At 39.7% G+C, this 19059-nt stretch overlaps 1 protein-coding gene across 4 annotated transcripts in view; it reads right to left on the bottom strand.

Annotated features, from left to right (window-relative positions):
• mtor (mechanistic target of rapamycin kinase) overlaps positions 1-18687 on the bottom strand; it is a 344442-nt gene extending 325755 nt beyond the window's left edge. The window contains exons 1-7 of one of the 4 annotated variants that reach the window (XM_067394175.1): positions 18453-18470; positions 17141-17182; positions 16370-16524; positions 3255-3363; positions 2829-3061; positions 649-849; positions 415-549 (exon numbers count right to left, since the gene is read on the bottom strand). In XM_067394175.1, the coding sequence (XP_067250276.1) occupies positions 415-549; positions 649-849; positions 2829-3061; positions 3255-3363; positions 16370-16489 (798 nt within the window). In that variant the 5' untranslated portion in view covers positions 16490-16524; positions 17141-17182; positions 18453-18470. Of the gene's footprint in view, positions 1-414; positions 550-648; positions 850-2828; positions 3062-3254; positions 3364-15180; positions 15330-16369; positions 16525-17140; positions 17275-18452 lie in introns of those variants that run through there. The other 3 variants (XM_067394176.1, XM_067394174.1, XM_067394177.1) reach the window with 3 other exon arrangements.
• Positions 18688-19059: the final 372 nt, after the last annotated feature.

The following is a 19059-nucleotide window of genomic DNA, read 5'->3' as shown; positions in this document are numbered from 1 at the left end:
AAAAGAACGCCAACAGATACAATAGGTGCCTCCGCACCTTTGGTGCTTGGCCCCTAATAAGAATACGGAACGCCAACGATTACAATAGGTGCCTACGCACCTTCGGTGCTTGGCCCCTAAAAAAGAACCCAACGGATACAATAGGTGCCTACGCATCTTCAGTGCTTGGCCCCTAATAAAAAGAACACCAACAGATACAATAGGTGCCTCCGCACCATCGGTGCTTGGCCCCTAAAAAGAACAAATGAACCAATAGAACAGAAGAAAAGAAAAGAAAAGAAAAGAAAAGAAAAGAAAAGAAAAGAAAAGAAAAGAAAAGAAAAGAAAAAGAAACACAGTAACTAAGCTTCACTAAGGCAGTGTAATGTGAGGTAATCATGCGTCATACGGCCCATAGCATGTGCAGTTTAATACCTCTCCCTCCATACTGCTTATTCGCACTAGTTCATTGAGAATGAGTAGAGCTCCATGCACACGGTCATCCTTATTCATGCCTTTCTCTTTAGCCAGAGTTTCATCAAAGCCCTTCTCGGCTTCCTCAAATGTTTGCTGTTAAGGACAACAAAATACACAGAATGTGAGAGTGCCCATATACCCATAACATAAATGCAAACACATTTGAGAACAGTTGAAGGTGTTGATTCTGACCTTGTACCACTGTGGCTTCTGCATCTCTTTGGTCTCTCTCTGGGTGGTGAGGATCAGACAGGCTCTGAGCGCAGATACTGCACCCTCACGAATGGCCTGTTTGGAGTCCCACACAGCATAGAAAATGTTATCAAAGAACGGTTGCACCTGCTGGAAAAAGAATGTAGGTGCGCTAACAGCGAGCTCTCGCAAAACCAGCACCTGAAACAAAAACACAGTGCCAAGTGTGGTCAGTTCACTGAGAAGAGCAACAAGATCAGTATTGTTATCAGTACAGAAGTATTGTTCAATAACTTTAGAGAGAGTATGATATAAAGTTTTTTATAGCAGCATATCCGGTACATTGATTAAAATAATCCTAGGAAAAATGCTACTTTTAGTCTCCTGTATCATATTTGATACAGCTATTTCTATGGCCTCTAAATTATCAACATGATCAAAACTACTGAAAAAGTGTTGTACAGAATCTGCTACATGCCTTCTATTGTCTCTTCACAATACTGGACTGAAGCAACTTCAATTATGATACTTCTAAGGAATGTTTATTTGTACATCTCTAAATAAGCATTGTATTGCATTACCCCCACAATAAAAACTACATAGCTTTGATAATAAAACTAAGCCTTTAAGTGTCATCTTACTAAGACATATTATTGGGAGACATAGAGTGACAGCTGATATTCATGTAAGTAAGCAATTTATGTAAGTTGTCTGTTATACTGTTATAAAGATCTAATTGATTTACATTACAATCAGAATTTAATCTTACTTTTGGCAATATAAGTATCTGTAACCACACCAAATCTCCAATTTTTGCTCAGTTTGGACCTCTGAAATAAAATTGAGGATTTTTTTTTTTTTTTTTCGTCCTTGAGTGTGAGCTTTAACACTTTTTTGTTTGTTTTGTTTTATCTACAGGTTCAATAAACTGTTCCATTATAAAATAGATTCTAAAATAGGTCTACAGTGCTACAGAGTTTCAAATAGTTTGTCTGCAATTCACTGTGACTATATGTGACCTGATCCAGCAAAATGAGTCACAGTGACCCAAATTTCAAAATTGAGAAAGATGAGACAATAAGCTTTAAAATGATATCCTAGTCAGTCATACCTTGAATGGTTTTAAAGATATACCAATTTGAATTATGGTCGTCTGCCCTCTTTTTTCCAATTGAAAACCTGAGAAAATTGCTTTTAAAGTTTTTTTGCCCGTTTTTTGTTTATCTTTCAAAATCCATTGCATTTAAAGGGATAAACTATTTATTTTACAGCTTAATTTGACCAAAGACATTTTTACATATATAAATGCTATTAAACCAGGCTGAAGCTCAAATTATTTTAAAGTATTTATTTGAATTAATATTTTATATGGCACGTTTACAAAGATTTACTAAAATCAGAAAGATTGAACAGAGGTGCTACATTTTTGCTTGAGAGGGTGTGTGTGTGTGTGTGTGTGTGTGTGTGTGTGTGTGTGTGTGTGTGTGTGTGTGTGTGTGTGTGTGTGTGTGTGTGTGTGTGTGTGTGTGTGTGTGTGTGTGTGTGAGTGAGAGAGAGGCCATAGACAGACGTATCTCGTAAACAAAATCTTCATCAAATGACAGAAAACACGGCTCTCCATTGTTGAGTTTACACCCTTTACAGCAAAAGGCACGTATTTTGGCTAACTCGACATCTCGATCACTGCTAACTGCTTCACAACTAGACATTGAGGAGATTTGCTAGCTTGTTTACACAGAGCGTGCGCTAGTCTGACAGGAGGATGGCTGGACCGATCGCATGCCTGTCAGTCGAAACGGGGCTTCCCATTGACAAAAATCAGTGTTTATGTCAGTGTGTTTACATTTCTAAGCTTTTTGATTGGTTCTATACAACGTGTAACACCATATTTTGAGAGCAGAGACGTTTCGAGGGATACTGGGAAATGCTCATAAGTGACGAGAGGAGTTCCATGTCAAATTTAATAGCCATTTAAATACCTTTACTCAATTATCTGGACTACAAAACTTTGGGAGATTATTTTTGAAAGTCTGTTCTTTGAAATTAGCTTAAAAAAATAGATTTTTTCATTGTTTTTCCACATTATCGGCCCATATCTTAAAATAGAATGTTGCAACTTCCGACTCATTTCGCCAGAGCGGGTCACATATAATATGATGCAGTTAAGTTTTTCTACGCACCGCTGCATGCCGTCTTCCTTCATTCCTGTCTGCTCCCAGCCATTCAAGAGCTCTCTTCACCTCAAACTCCACATACTCTGCAGTGAAGGTGTCTCCCGCCATGGACAGGTGACCCATGGCCTTAGAGGCCATCTCCATGACCACTGAGTCACTGGAGGGAAGCAGGTTGCGTAGGTAGTTTGCAAATCGGCTGATACGGGTGGCATTTCCCCCCTCCACACCAATCAAACTCACTGTAGAGACAACCATTACACAATAACAACACTTCAAACCAAGCAATGAAATGATGACAAGTCACTCTCAAAGCAAAATTAGTTTGATCTGGCATAATGGAAACATAAGGTTACATATATTTACATGTTCCATTGTTTTATTAAAAATAAAAATATTAAAGGAGACAGTGATTGTCATTTGATTCATACTCACCTATGGCAAGGATACCACCTTTTTTCTCATTGACATCTGAGCTGGAAACCAACTCAAATATGTGGTGGTTCAGCTCGTCATAGAAAGTGGTGGCTTCATCTTGGCTCAGCTTGAGTAAGAAGCAAAAAGATAGGACACTAAACATGACTTTTGCCAATATTTGTATACTTTAAAGGACATACTCACATTTGGCACAGTTACGTTTTACAGTGCCCAAACACAATTGTACCCCCTTCCCCACATGCCTGCACTCACATTGCACTTAATGTTCCGGGCCTGAGCATGCATACATTATTAAGATGAAACTTCATGTTTTGAAGAAAACACGATGTGCTCAATCAAATCGCAAATAACTGTATGATAATATTTACTAATAAAAGGCCACACATTAAGACAATTCAAAAACATTATATTTCTGTCACAGAAAAAGCACTGAACAGGCATTTAAAAAGTTGGCTTTCACTATATTGTTTGTTGTATTTACATATCACTGGTCTACAGTACACAGAAAATGAGCTCATCATTTTATTCTATTTTTTATAGAATTTGTAGTTCAAAGTAGCCAAAACTCTCATATTCTGTTACACTCTGTCCAGCTGTTTTTGAATGCAAGAACTAGGGGAGGCAATCTTTTGGAATCTCACAATTCAATTAAAAATCCATTTTTGGGGTCACGATTATTATAAATTATTTTATTTCCTGCCTTTTAATTTTGTTAGATATTGGAATTGGTACTAGTTATATTGTTTATATTTGTTCCCCTGGTACAGTTTAGCCATGTCTGTTTATTATTCCATTTTTTTAAGGGGCTTGTCTTGCTATTTTGGGATATCTGGCAACCATTCACCCGGAGCTTGAATGAAGATAGGGAAAGAGTGAGTAGGAGAACAACAGTATGCAAACTGAACAGCAGCTACTGTTAGTAGAGTTATTTAATAAAGTAGTTTAGATTATAATAACTTGTAACCGCATTATTATTTTACTCTAGCCCAGCCGCTCAGCCATTCATCTTTTGCATCATTAAAATGGTTTATGTGAGGCGAGCATGAAGTTGAGAGACGTATTGAATCAAAGGAAGTGATTATCAGCTGGTCGATCCAATCAGTGGTCGATCACTTAGAGTTAGAAAAATATAATATGTGCCGTTACATTCTCAATATTTAGTGACTTAGCTTTTAGATTTAGATACACATTATGTGTGGTATCTGTCAGGAGTTAGTAAGCAATAACAAGACAGGAGTAGTGACAAACACATCCACACATCAAATCCAGAACAGCACATCAGATCAATAACATAGTCCTTCAGCCACTTGGCTTACAGAAATCACATGATTTAGGTCTAACAGTATAAGTGTATATGTGTAGTTTGCAGTGTTCTCAGCCAGAGTTGTTGGTGTGCAAGGAAATGCAATGAGACAGGAAACATTCCATGTCTTTCCATCACTAAGAATGTATGTACCCAGTTTTTTGGTAAATGTGAGAGGATCAGTAAACTTTCTGTATCCCTTAAGAACATGCAAGGGGTTCCGTACCCTCACTTTATCCCCCTCTTGGAAACAAGGAGTGCAAGCTCCCCACTTAGCATCAGTGTACTTTTACATTTTGTGTTGCAGCCAAAATGTAACCCTTCAGCACAAAGCCATGTCCGTTGACGGGTACACAGGAGAAAATGGCAAAATAAACAGCCTTGTGTGCATTTGCCTGCCATTGAAGAGCTGCATGTGGAGTGGCATGATATACCTGCAAGAAGTTAGTTACCACAGGTTCTCATGGCTGATGTTGCTGGATGGCCATTTGGACCATGCATTTGAGCACACAGTTGAACCTCTTTACAGCACCATTAGGTGACGGGTAGTAGAGAGAGCAATGATGGTGATGAATATTCCTTTCTTTCAGAAAAACAGAGAAAGCGGCAGACGTAAACTGAACAGAGTTATCAGAAAATGAACTGTAACTTAGTGAATACTAATGACAAAAAAATTAGACTTATGTCTAAAGAAACGTTTAAATGTCAGGTTTTAAATCGTGTAAGTCAAATCGAAAACAAAAATTCTCTGTTTATGTAATCTGTATGAAAAGAGAGTTATGTCAGAAGTCCGTGATTCAGCTCATTATCCGCTAATGCGGCCACGGCCACGGAGAGAGCGCTATTCAGAGGCAAATACTGAGGCAATGCATGCATACAATGTCTCAATCGTGTATTTATTGTCTTGAAAAGTGTTTTGAATAGCCATAGTTAGCGATCTCTGACCTCTGATCTCTGGCACCTACCCTACTAAAATCCATGTTGTAGTTGTTTATCGTCTCCCAGGTCAGCTAGGTAACTTCTTGAAGGAGTTGGATGTGTTACTCTCATCCTTCCCTGAGGAAGGTACTCCTCTGCTAGTACTTGGAGATTTCAACATCCATCTAGACAAACCTCAGGCTGCTGACTTCCACACTCTGCTTGCCTCATTTGATCTCAAGCGAGTGGCTACCTCAGCTACCCACAAATCAGGTAACCAATTGGACCTCATCTACACACACTGTGGCTCCACCGACAATACACTGGTTACTCCACTACATACCTCAGACCACTTTCTCATCACTTTTAATCTCAACCTGACCCCTAACTCAACACACACTCCATCATGTTACTTTCGAAAGCTACGCTCCCTCTCACCATCCCACCTATCCTCTTTGGTCTCATCCACACTTCCTCCCCCTAACCAGTTCTCATCACTGGACACTAACAATGCTACTGACACTCTTTGCAACACTCCAACATCTTGCTTAGATGACTTCTGCCCCCTTTTAACCAGACCAGCCCATGCCACCTCCTCTGCCCCCTGGCTCTCTGATGCTCTCTGTGAGCATCGGTCTAGACTCAGGGCTGCAGAGAGGAAGTGGCGCAAATCTAAAGATCCTACTGACCTTAGCTTATATCAGTCACTCCTTTCTTTTTTCTCTACTAATGTCTCCAATGCTAAACCACATACTATCACACTAAAATTAACAATTCAACTGATTCCCGCACACTTTTCAAAACCTTCTCTTCTCTTTTTGCCCTCCTCCCCTCCCTCCCACGTCAGCTCTTACAGCTGATGACTTTGCCACATTTTTCAAACATAAAATAACAACCATCAGAGGCCAATCCTCCACACCACACACTGACAATGACATCTTAATGGAAAACACACAAATTCTCCCCTCCTTCTCCATGCTCTCTGAGGCAGATGTTTCAAAACTCATCCTTTCCAATCACCCTACTACCTGTCCGCTAGACCCTATCCCCACTCATCTTCTTCAGGCCATCTCCTCCTCAATTGTACCTGCAATCACTCACATTATCAATTCTTCCCTTTACACTGGAACATTTCCCACAGATTTTAAGCAGGCTAGGATTACCCCACTGCTTAAAAAACCCACTCTGAATCCAGCACTTTTAGAAAACTACAGACCAATATCCCTTCTTCCTTTCATTGCTAAGACACTTGAGAGAGTTGTGTTCAACCAACTGTCTACTTTCCTCACACTGAACAACCTCCTTGACAACCACCAGTCTGGTTTCAAGAGTGGCCACTCAACTGAGACTGCCTTGCTCTCAGTCACTGAAGCCCTGAGACTGGCACGAGCGACTTCAAAATCATCAGTACTCATCTTGCTGGATCTGTCTGCTGCTTTTGACACAGTTAACCACCAGATCCTCCTGTCAACACTCATGTCGAAGGGCATCTCGGGAACCGCACTCCAGTGGTTCGAGTCTTACCTCTCAGGTAGGTCCTTCAGGCTATCTTGGAGAGGTGAGGTGTCCAAGTCACATCATCTTGCTACTGGGGTACCTCAGGGCTCCGTGCTTGGACCACTTCTCTTCCCCATCTACATGTCATCACTAGGATCTGTCATTCAGAGGATCATGGTTTTTCCTATCACTGTTATGCTGATGACGCACAACTCTACCTCTCATTCCAACCAGATGATCCGACGGTTGCTGGTTGCATCGCAGCCTGCCTGACAGCCATTTCTGCCTGGATGAAGGACCACCACCTTCAACTCAACCTTGCAAAAACAGAACTGCTTGTGGTCGGTGCCAACCCAACACTTCATCATAACCTTTCAATTCAACTTGGGTCGTCAATCATTACTCCTTCCAGTACAGCCAGGAACCTTGGAGTGGTGATGGATGATTGTTTAAGCTTCACAGATCATGTTCCGACAATGGCCTCGTCCTGCAGATTTGCCTTGTACAACATCAGGAAGATTAGACCCTTCCTATAGAAGAATTCCACACAAATTCTTGTCCACGCTCTTGTTCTGTCCAGACTGGACTACTGTAATGCTCTCTTGGCTGGCCTTCCAGCATGCACTGTCAAGCCACTACAACTGATCCAGAATGCTGCAGCAAGACTGGTCTTCAACAAACCGAAGAAAGCGCACGTCACTCCTCTCTTCATCAGTCTGCATTGGCTGCCAGTAGCTGCTCGCATCCAATTCAAGGCTCTGATGTTTTCCTACAGAACGACCGCTGGCTCTGCACCGCTATACCTTAACTCACTACTTCAGACTTATGCGCCCTCCAGAAACTTGCGTTCTGCAAGTGAAAGGCGCCTTGTGGTGCCATCACAAAGGGGCACAAAATCGCTCTCACGGACCTTCTCCGGGTCTGTTCCTGGATGGTGGAATGACCTGCCACGCTCTATCCGAGCAGCTGAATTTTTAGCTATTTTCAAAAAAATGCTGAAGACGTATCTTTTTCGTCAGCACTTGACTCAGTAATAGTAGCACTTAGCTTGATTTCTATTCTATTTCCATCTATTTGTGTATTTATAAAAAAAATAAAATAAAATCCTTGCTACGAGCACTTTACTGACATAACTGTGACTTCACACAGCACTTACATACTGTTGTTCTCATGTTGATTTGATTGATTCTACTATTCTCATTTGTAAGTCGCTTTGGATAAAAGCGTCTGCTAAATGACTAAATGTAAATGTAATGAAAGTGTGAGTAAAGGAGACCTTAGGCCATTTACTGCAATAGTCAGTTAAGGTTATAGCAAACGTGTAGTCGGATGCAGCAGTGTCAAATGGCCTGACTATACCCACAGTCACTTTCTACCATGGTCCATCGGCAGTAGCACCGGCAGGAGAGGAGCAGGGTGTGACTGTGACTTACAGTAACAGTTTTGTCATTATGCTGACACACATGGCAGGAACTGGCAATATCATGAGCACCTCTCCCTGATGTCCTTTGTGTGCTATGGATACCAACACAGATCAAAGCGCCAGTGCAATCAGCCATGAGCCCCGAAAGACAAAGTTGTCCTTAACAGACAGTTGCCAGTGCAGTTTAAAGAATGGCAACAACTCATCATCCAGTCCCTTGGGTGAAGGAGGCCAACTATTAGAAATCTGTGTATGAAGTTTGGTTAGAGCAGGGCAGGAAACATATGCAGCACTAATATCAGCAGCAGACAGAGAATTACAGGTAGCAGATAGAAAAGCAACAAACTCCTCATCAACATCAACAGGAGCTGGAGCAACAGCATTATCTGCAGGAGAAGCAGGTAAGGGCAAACATGATAATCAGTAGGGGCATTTTGAATTGCCTGTACATGTGATTCATCAGGAACACTCTCCGCTGAAACAGTATGACCTAAGAACAACAGACTGGTTTGCCGGAACCAACACTTTTATTGAGCTGCAAGCCAGCAGCTTCTAGTCATTGTAAGCCCGCTTGAAGTGCTTTGTCATGCATAGACATGTCATCCATGGATGATAATGTCATCCAGGTCATTTTCAACCCCTAACAAGCCAGTCAGGATGATGGTGTCATCTTCTTAAATGCCGCAGGTGCTAAAGCCAATTCGTAAGGAACACAACAAAAACTGAACAGTCCGTCATGAGTAATAAAGGCTGTCAGGTCATGACTGTCCTAATGCAGCAGCACGTAGTAAGCATTAGTCAGGTTGATGGTAGAGAAAACATTATAACTTTTTAAGAGCAGAGAGTACAAAAAGTCTACAATCAAGACTTTATTTGGATCTCTTATGTCAAGGCACATCCTATTTTTACCTGACTTTTTCTGTGTAACAACAATTGGTGACACCCACGCAGAGGCATTGATGCGTTCTATTACCCCAGCTGCTTGCGAGTAATTTAATTCCTCTGACACAGCACTACGAACAGACAGGTGGCAGACAGCAAAGTTTTTGGTGCACAGGTGTGATGGTTTAATCCAGCTTTACACTGTGTGTATAAAGATTTTAGCACATCCAAACTCAGCTGACTCAGTAACAGTGCACTGAAAGACTGGCAGAGCTGAAGCAGGCACAAGAAGGGCATTAGGAGGCAGAATCCTCACATGAAGTGCAGATATTATCCCTCCCCATGAGTGGTGTCCCTTTGTCCACAATGAAGAACCTAGCAGGAACAGAGAGGTCATTCGCTGACAAACATCCAACCACCAAAATTTGGGCTTTTGTATGTCACCAGCCTGGCTGTGGATTGCGCTAGGGATTGAAATGGCATGCATAAGTGCTATAGGACAGGATAGATACGGAAGACCCACTATCAACCACTAAGTCCACCGCATAAGACTGTGAGACAGAAGTAGATAGAGTCACTGTGTTTGAAATGCTGGAAGAATGAGCTGAAAATTTGGTGTACAGTACAGTAACTTCTGGTAATTAAATTTCACGGACCTCGCTTGTATTTGATTGCGCTGTTCGGCACAGTTTAGGGTAATATCCAATCTTGTTACTCTTCCTGCATGTTGCAGTTGCAGCCGGGCAGTTTGCAGCATTAGTTAAGTGCGGCCCCGATCCAATCCACAGCGAAAGCATGACTTCCCTACCTGAGCAGAAATAAGTGGTTCTTGTGATGGTTTCCCCATTGTGTGCTGCACCATTTGTATGGGACAGGAATTTGAAATGGATTTAGCCTGATTGGCAGCAGATTTAATCCAGCTTGCTATCGTAACAGTTCTGTCCAGTTCTGTTCAACTCACATGAAACAACAAGCTTACGCAAAGCAACAAACTGGTCTCATGAGGCGCCTGACAGTGATTACGGAAGGTGTGGCGCTCAGCTACTATGCTTTCAATGCATCTAGTGATCGACCGATATTGATTTTTTATAACCGATACCGATACCAATTATTTGCATGTTTATGTACCCGATAACCGATATGCAGAACCGATATTTATTAACTGTTCTACTTCTGTTTTTGACAATTATTACAACACAAATGAGCTGAACAAACCATTTTATTTATAACAATCACTCCCTCCTTGCATACAAAAAAAAAAAAAACTTTACTGAATAATATGTATTCAGTAAAGTAATGTAAATATAATGTAAAATGTAAATGTAAATGTAATATTAGCTGGAATATATAACATTGTCAGGAAAGTAACAAACAAAACAGCATACATCATTGCATTTTCCAACTAGTGTTATTAATTATTATGTTTTGTCGGTCTAGATCATGAAATGCTTTCTGACAAAGTGCTGTAACTTATCTATGCATTTACACAAAACTATAAATTGGGCTACTCAACCGCGATCGCGTGTGGAGATATTAAATAATTTCCACAGAGCTGCATTTATTTAGATTTGTATTAACTAAATAATGGTTATGTAGTAAATCAAATGATTATATAATCTAATAAAGTTAAACAGCACTTGCCAGTTGGCATTTTATGATCTAAATTTAATTTATTGTTAAATCATGAAATGCCAACTGACAAAGTGCTGTTTGACTATAACTTAATCAACCGCGATCGCGCATGGAGATAATAAATAATTAATTTCCACAAAGCGGTAGGCTATATTTATATGTGTATTAGCGAAATAATTGTTATGTAGTAAATGATAATATAGACTAGACTAATGGTGAGCAAATACAACAGATAGAGAATTAAATTCAGCGCTTTTATTTTCAACATGCACTCATTCACGTCTGTTTTATTTAATTCATGTAAAGTTACGTCTTTATTGGGGCAGGACATGACGAATTACACTACGTGACTCAATGAGTTTGTCTCAATTGTTTAGAAACAAGCTGCATAAATTAACTATATCAGGAATTTATGTGTCAGATCTCATTTGTGCATGTCGGTTATGTTAAATAAAGTTGATTAATTAAAGCAAACCAAGTAGAACATATACTTTACCTGTGCACTGAGTTGTTGTTGACTGATCTCCTCAGACGGAGGAAGTCTCAAAACGGCCACAAGATGGCGCCGTAAATCGGCGAATCCGATATTACAAAACCGATACCCGATTATGGAAAAATGCTTAAATATCGGGAAAAATATCGGTAAACCGATACATCGGTCGATCACTAAATGCATCCTCTGCATCTTTATACATCGTACCTGTGTTAGGAAATGAGTAGAAAATTCATTGTCAATCTGTGCCAAGGCAGTGAAGCAGTACAGCTCTCCATCTTTCGTCAGGTCAGGCATCCCCTGTAGCATCAATAACCCATAGATAGTGTTGTCAAAAGTAACGGTACTTCGGTACCAAGTCGGTACTGAAATATTGAAAATGTGACGATACCCGCATTTCTGTAGTACCGAGATTCCGGGTATTTTCGGTACCCACTGATAGGGCTGTGGTATTTACTTGAATATGACACGAGTGAAGCACAAAGCTTTGATTACAAAAGAAATAATAGGTTAGCAATTAAATGTGACATCGCAGCCATGGAAACATTTTGGTTAATGCCGAATGACAGAGGTACGCGAGTCCATACATTTAAGCTTTGTATTCTGTTTTGCGAATCGCGATCTGGTCACCTGATTAGCAGAGAATTTAACAATATTCCATTAGTTATTCCACATGGAATCTCTGTTTCTTTTTCCAAATCTTCACTCATGCAGGGGATTATAAACGTTTCTTTTGTTCGCATTTAGGCCTATTATAGGCCATTTGCATTCTTTACTGTAGTAAAGTAGAAAAAACACCGTAGGACAGAAACCTTTTTGCTTGCACGTCAATTTCTATTTAACAGTTTGTGCTCGTTATTAGACTTTATAAGGCGCGTCAAGTTTATTTGTATATATATCGCGTTTCATACACGCTGGTGATTTTTACTTTTGTTTTCTCTGGCAGCGCTAAATCATCAGTCCAGGCCGTTTCTCATTGTCCTGCTGTGAAATACAGACTGAACGGTGGCTCAAAATGCCCAGGTGCTTCATGAACACAGGATACGCAAACTAACTCTCTCAGTTGGAAAAAGAAAACCAGTATCGCTAAAAAGGTTTTGATGGATGACAATTGAAATGGAGGTAAAGACGATTACAGTGACATACAGCAGTCATTCATAAGGCATGCGCGAGTCCGCTATTATGCGCAAACAAACTGCAAGTCCGTGGCGGAAGAGAAGAGACGACTGACCAAGGGGGAGTCGGCCGGACGAGGGAGACCGGAGGAGCCATCAGTCAGTGGGTCTCCGGTGGAACCGTAGGTGGGAGGAGCCTGGACGGAGCCGGCAGGTCAATGGGCCGAAATGAAGCAAAGAGGTTGAAGGTGGGAGGCGAAGCCACAGGATCCTCTTGCCTGGGCACTGCTGATGGATGTATGACCTGCGGCTCGATGTCACAGAGATTCCCCGGAGACGGCGCAGAGCTGTAGACATCCGTCAGTGATGTGACTGGAGGACTGGCTGAGCACAGTGGTGATGGCAGCGTGGGCAGAGAAACGGTAAGGAAGACAGAGTTCATAATATAGTCCATGGAAAATGCCGATGATGATGATGATACCGGGTGGGATGGGGTGGGAGTCGAATCCTCGCTGAAGTCAATCAGCCAGTCCTCCCTCTCTGTAGTCATCTCTCCCTCGTCCGCAGATGTCATGGGCTCACACCCCTGGTCAGACATCAGATGGAGTTCCACTTCCGGGGCGATGGTCACCTCTGTCCTCGTGGTTTCGGGATCTGGCTGACGCATCGTGGCCAGTGGAAACTCGAAACATGAGTACTCCGCAGTCCATGGAGGAGATATGGGTCTGGCTGTGCTCTGGACCAGGGATGGACACTCTCCAGACACCTGATGATGGCTTCTTTCCAGTTGAGTCAGGAGGTGTCTGGGAGGTCCAGAGGATGATGGTAGTTCGCCCCGATCCAGAACAACGACTTCAGGGTCTCGTCGTCATAGGGGCAGGTGAGTGCAAGATGAAAAAAGTTTTGTGTGAACAAGCAAAAATCGTGGCTCTCCTGAGCCACATGCGCAAACTTATTTGCGTAATCCATTCTTTGGTCCAGTATTCTGTAACGCGTGTGCTCCAAGGAAGACAAAGGCAGAAGATTCAAGTAACAAGTTTAATCTCAAAGACTGGCAGAACGGGCGACAGCAAACACATGTAATGTTAACAATACCAGACACTGAACAGAACACAGGCAGGAACTTAAATACACAATGAAAATGACAAACAGCTGTGATGCTGGTTAGTGTCCATGGTGATTGATGAGTGTCGGGAACTTAGAACAAGGAAGCACATGACAACCAAAACAAATGGGACAAGACGGTGACTGTGACAGTACCATCTCACATTGCCGAGCGGCTCACCGGGAAAACTATCGGTGCTCCAGATGGCCAGTCTTCCCCTGCTCTTGACTAAATAAGTATTGTATCTTTAATAAGAATTAATATATATTTAACATATGCAGTGAATACTATGCAAGACTATGCTTTTATTTTACAATTGATTACTTTATTTAATTTCTGTAGTATATCTTTCCAGAATGATACTCTTGGACCTGCCTAAAAAGCTGGGAAACTTTTCCACTTGTGTCTCTATTCTATTGTAATTACTTGTGCTTAGGGATGCAAAGGGGCAGAACATTTCCAGTAATTCTGGAAATTATCTGGAAACTTTTGGAAAATTATAAATACCAGAAATTTTCCACCACTTTGCATCCCTACTTTTGCTATTGCTTGTGATTCATTTATTTATTACTAGAGGTGTAACAGTACACAAAACTGACGGTTCGTTACGCACCTCGGTTTTGTACAGCATGGGAATAAAACTAAACATAAAATTGCTTTCTTTTTTTATTATTATACTGTGCTTTTTCAACAAATGTGCCGCTGTGTTAATTCAATTATAATTAAAATTTTCTTAAGGAAAAAAAAAAACTATCTTAGCTAATGCTGTAAACTATATAGGGAGCCCTTTCTTACACATACTTACTTCAAGTGAACCAACATGCCGTAGACACTACTAAATGCCCGAGGTAAATGTATTGCTACATGAGATATTATTCTCAAGCTGTTTTATTGATATCTTTAAAGGTGCCCTCGAATCAGAATTTGAATTTACCTCGGCATAGTTGAATAACAAGAGTTCAGTACATGGAAAAGACATACATTGAGTTTCAAACCCCATTGTTTCCTCCTTCTTATGTAAATCTCATTTGTTTAAAAGACTTCCGGAAAACACTCGGATCTCAACATAACACCGACTGTTACGTAACAGTCGGGATCATTAATATGTACGCCCCCAATATTTGCATAATGCCAGCCCATTCGACACATTAGACAAGGAAAGGCAGTATTAACGGCTAGATCTGTGCACAGACAAGGTAAGCAAGCAAGAACAACAGCGAAAAATGGCAGATGGAGCAATAATAACTGACATGATCCATGATATCATGATATTTTTAGTGATATTTGTAAATTGTCTTTCTAAATGTTTCATTAGCATGTTGCTAATGTACTGTTAAATGTGGTTAAAGTTACCATCGTTTCTTACTGTATTTACGGAGACAAGAGCCGTCGCTATTTTCATTTTTAAACACTTGCAGTCTGTATAATGCATAAACACAACTTCATTCTTTATAAATCTCTCCAACAGTGTGTAATGTTAGCTTTAGCCACAGAGCATATAGCCTCAAACTCACACAGAATCAAACGGAACCATCTAAATAAATACTTTACTCACATAATTCGAAGCATGCATACAGCATGCATGACGAACATCTTGTAAAGATCCATTTGAGGGTTATATTAGCTGTGTGAACTTTGTAAATGCGCTGTAATATAGTCGACAGCTCGTGTGGCAGAGGAAGCGCATCTCTTAAAGGGGCCGTGCTGAAAAAATCAGTGCATAGTTAATGATGCCCCAAAATAGGCAGTTAAAAATATTAATTAAAAAAAAATCTATGGGGTATTTTGAGCTGAAACTTCACAGACACATTCAGGGGACACCTAGGACTTATATTACATCTTGTAAAAAAACAATCTAGGGCACCTTTAAGCAGTTGAAACACTGGTTGAGAGATTACATTTAAATATACAGATCATCGTCTCTTCTTTTTCTTTCTTCTGCTCATTTTACTGGTAGCAAACAGCGTTGCATTACCACGCTCCCCCTTCGGGATTAGAGTGTAGATTGCAGAGTATAGATCCATACAGTTCGGTTCAGAATGAACACATGTACCTTTACACCCCTATTTATTACTGATTGTTTTTAATAATGTTTGAACTTTATATTATTTAGGTTGCTGTTGGTTCTAGCTGTGTTACTGAAATGAGAATTGTGTAATTTCACTGGTATCTAAAATGTTGGTGTCGTATAAACAACTATTTATTAGATAATAAACAATTATTTATTAGAATATGAATGGGTCAAATACAATGAAAACAGCTTTTTTTTCGGTGGGGCCAGTGAAAATTTAGGAAGGTAAAAAGTAAAAATTCTGAACCGATAGTGTGACGAGGCCAGTAGAAAAAAATCCCTAGCGTTGACCCCTGTAAGCTGTAAAATCTAAATCATCCTACATAAGTTATGCTACTTTTCTGGGTGGATGAACTTCTCATTATTTATTATTGGCAGTATTCCTGTTAGCGGATCTTGCAGTACATCCACAAAGGCATGTGGTCATGCACATGCAGTTATGCTTCCATTATAAGTGTATTTACTTAAATATGTTTCCTTTCTTGTTTGTTTAAACACTGAAGGACGAGTTAAAATAATTATTTTATGACAGTCACAGATGTGGTACCTAGACATTAAAATTAGAAAAAGAAATACAGAATATTTTTTGACTGTAGTAAAATCTAGGCTTTTGACTCTGCTGATGAAGTTTAATTATGTAAATACTTGGAGTGATCAAAGTAGTACAGTGTACCTCTCTTAGTTCTGTAGTGACATAGTGCTGGAGGTCTTTAGCAGCTTTGGCACGCGTGTCTTCATTGCGACTCTTAAGACCACTCACAAACTGCTGCAGAACTGTGGCAGTGCCAGACATGCTGGCAGCTAGGATGCAGCTCTCTGTAGATTTGCCTGTAATTCAAACATGTCATATCAGAAACAGTTGTGTTACTATTACATATGTGCAGCACTGTAACATATATACACATATAAATATTTATTACTTAATACTTCAACACTATGACTCATACCTCAATGCTGCTATACTTTGTGTATATTGCCTTATTTGTATTATTTAATTGTCCGTCTTACTCTGTATTCCTTGATACTCAGTATACTCTGAGTATACCCTGTATACTCAGCACCATACCCATTTAATGAATAAATAGACAAATAGCTTACAATTATAAGTTATTCAGACCCCCAAATTAAGTGTCCTGCTCAAGAATTGAACCTACAATATTACAACTCCCAGCCCAGATGTTTAACCACAAAGACTTCACAATCTCGACTGTATAACACGTCATATCATCATCATTAAAACATGCTCAGCAGCTAAGATGAAAATAAGAGATATGCATGTAGAATAATATATAATAATAGAAGAACACAATAACAGGAGGCATAGCGTTTAGCCAGGTGCTAACCTACAATCATCGCTCAGCACCAGAGACTGGTAACCGTTTACGTAATATCAAAAAACACATTAAAAAGTATTACATGTATTTAAAAATGCTATATTTCTTACTCGTGTAAAGGTTTTTCCACTAGATGTGTTGCACTCGTGAAACTGCAAAGACAGAAGGCGGGCACAAAAACTGAGTTACGTCGCTTCCGCCATGTCCAGTTGGTTAGTTGGTTACCATTCGCTCAAACGGAAACAGGAAAAGTCATACAGGATTCACATACATGCATTACGTAGGAAAATTGCGTAAAATATTGGTAATGGCGTAAAAAGGCGATAAGGTAGTAAGACGGAACGCCAGTGTTTTGTAATAAAAGCAGTTCAAAACTGCGGTCAGGCCTATGGGTCAGGCCAGCCCTCCACTTTGAAAAAATGTAATTCTAGCCCCACCGTTGTTTTGTGGTATGCGCATATACTAGGCATTACGGTAGCGTGTAAAAACTCGTCAAAAATAAAAGCGATCTTTTTGGACGTGATTTCGCACACTTTTATTGTCAGTCCGCCTGTCAATAAATAATGCATTAATGAATAAATAACGTTATAAAATAAATAAATATAAAATAATACAAATACTAAATATAATGCCTGATAACTTAAAAATAACTTTGAATGTTAAATAATATTACATTTCAAAATTACTGTCTGATGTTGAATTACAAAATAAAAGCCCTCCAAAAACTTTTGTCTATCAATTCAGAAATGTATGAAAAGGAAACTTATATTCAAACAACAATTGTGCAATGCTCACATTATGTTCTGTCTTCCGGTTTATATTTCCACAGTATGAAGGTAAGATCTTACGGATATATGAATGAACCGCTCATTTTAAAATAATTCCGGTCTACTGACATTTGTCATGACAATCGCTTCAAACATTACAATGCTCATGATAACTCTCATTTTAAATTGAGGCTCCCTTTGATGGAGCTTGAGATATCAGCTTAGATATGCAGCCTTACTATGACACAGCCTTCCAATTGACTTTTTTCCCTGCGGTTTTAAGATTTAACGTATTGCATAAATTCTAACTGACTTAAAAACATGTATTGAAATATTTCATGTTCTACCAATGATAAAACAGTACTGGTGATTTTCAAGTAAGCAACATGCATAAACAGGAAAATACTCAAATAATTCTTTAAGAGAATACAAATACCACATCATCATAAACAAGACTGAACAAAGACCTAAGGAAGTAAGGGCTTAAACACACAAGGGAGCAATCAAGGGAAAACAGACATGGTGTGGTACTAATTAAAAAATTATAGTGTTTTGCGATGCGTCTCTAAGCACCTTTACCTTATTTTTATTATTCTCAGGTTAGGTAAGAAAGTCAAATCTGACCTAAATTATAAGCATTTTAAAAAATACTTACAATCAGACAGAAGACTTCTCCGTGGTCTGTTCAGGCTCAACTACTTAAATTAATGCCACATGAAGCCGAGTTTAGTTATAAAGTTATAAGTTCATTTATTTATTACACTAATACTACTAACATTACATATATTCTATTAACATTCTATACAAGTAATTAAATAAAGTATAAGTATTGAAAAGTTCTTCAGTCAAGGCAATATCAGCGATGGAGGCATCATCAGCTGGTTCTGGTGTCGGAGGTACAGCCTCAGGTGTGAAGCAGCCCCTTCTGTTCGCTTCATGTTCCAGCCTTTTATAGACTATCTGACCACTTGATGTCATCTTCTTGGGAATTCCCCTCAAATGTCTATATATAGAGGCTCGTCTCTTTGTTCTGGACTCTTCTCTTCTGCTGCGGTGTTCTGGCCCACCTGGTCTTCTGATCAAGACATCCTTCAACGGTAAGATTGCTTTTCTTTCTAATACATATTAGTTCCTTTCTAACCTACTAACATGTTACTAACAAATGCATTATAATAGCAGTTGTTTTTCATTCTTTAATAAGTGATTAATACATGTAATAAAGGCATTAGAATACCAGTTGTCTGTCATTCTTTAGTAAGTAA

Source organism: Chanodichthys erythropterus, chromosome 9 (assembly GCF_024489055.1).
Source record: "Chanodichthys erythropterus isolate Z2021 chromosome 9, ASM2448905v1, whole genome shotgun sequence".
NCBI lineage: Eukaryota > Metazoa > Chordata > Actinopteri > Cypriniformes > Xenocyprididae > Chanodichthys > Chanodichthys erythropterus.
This window is presented reverse-complemented; position numbering and strand designations above follow the sequence as displayed.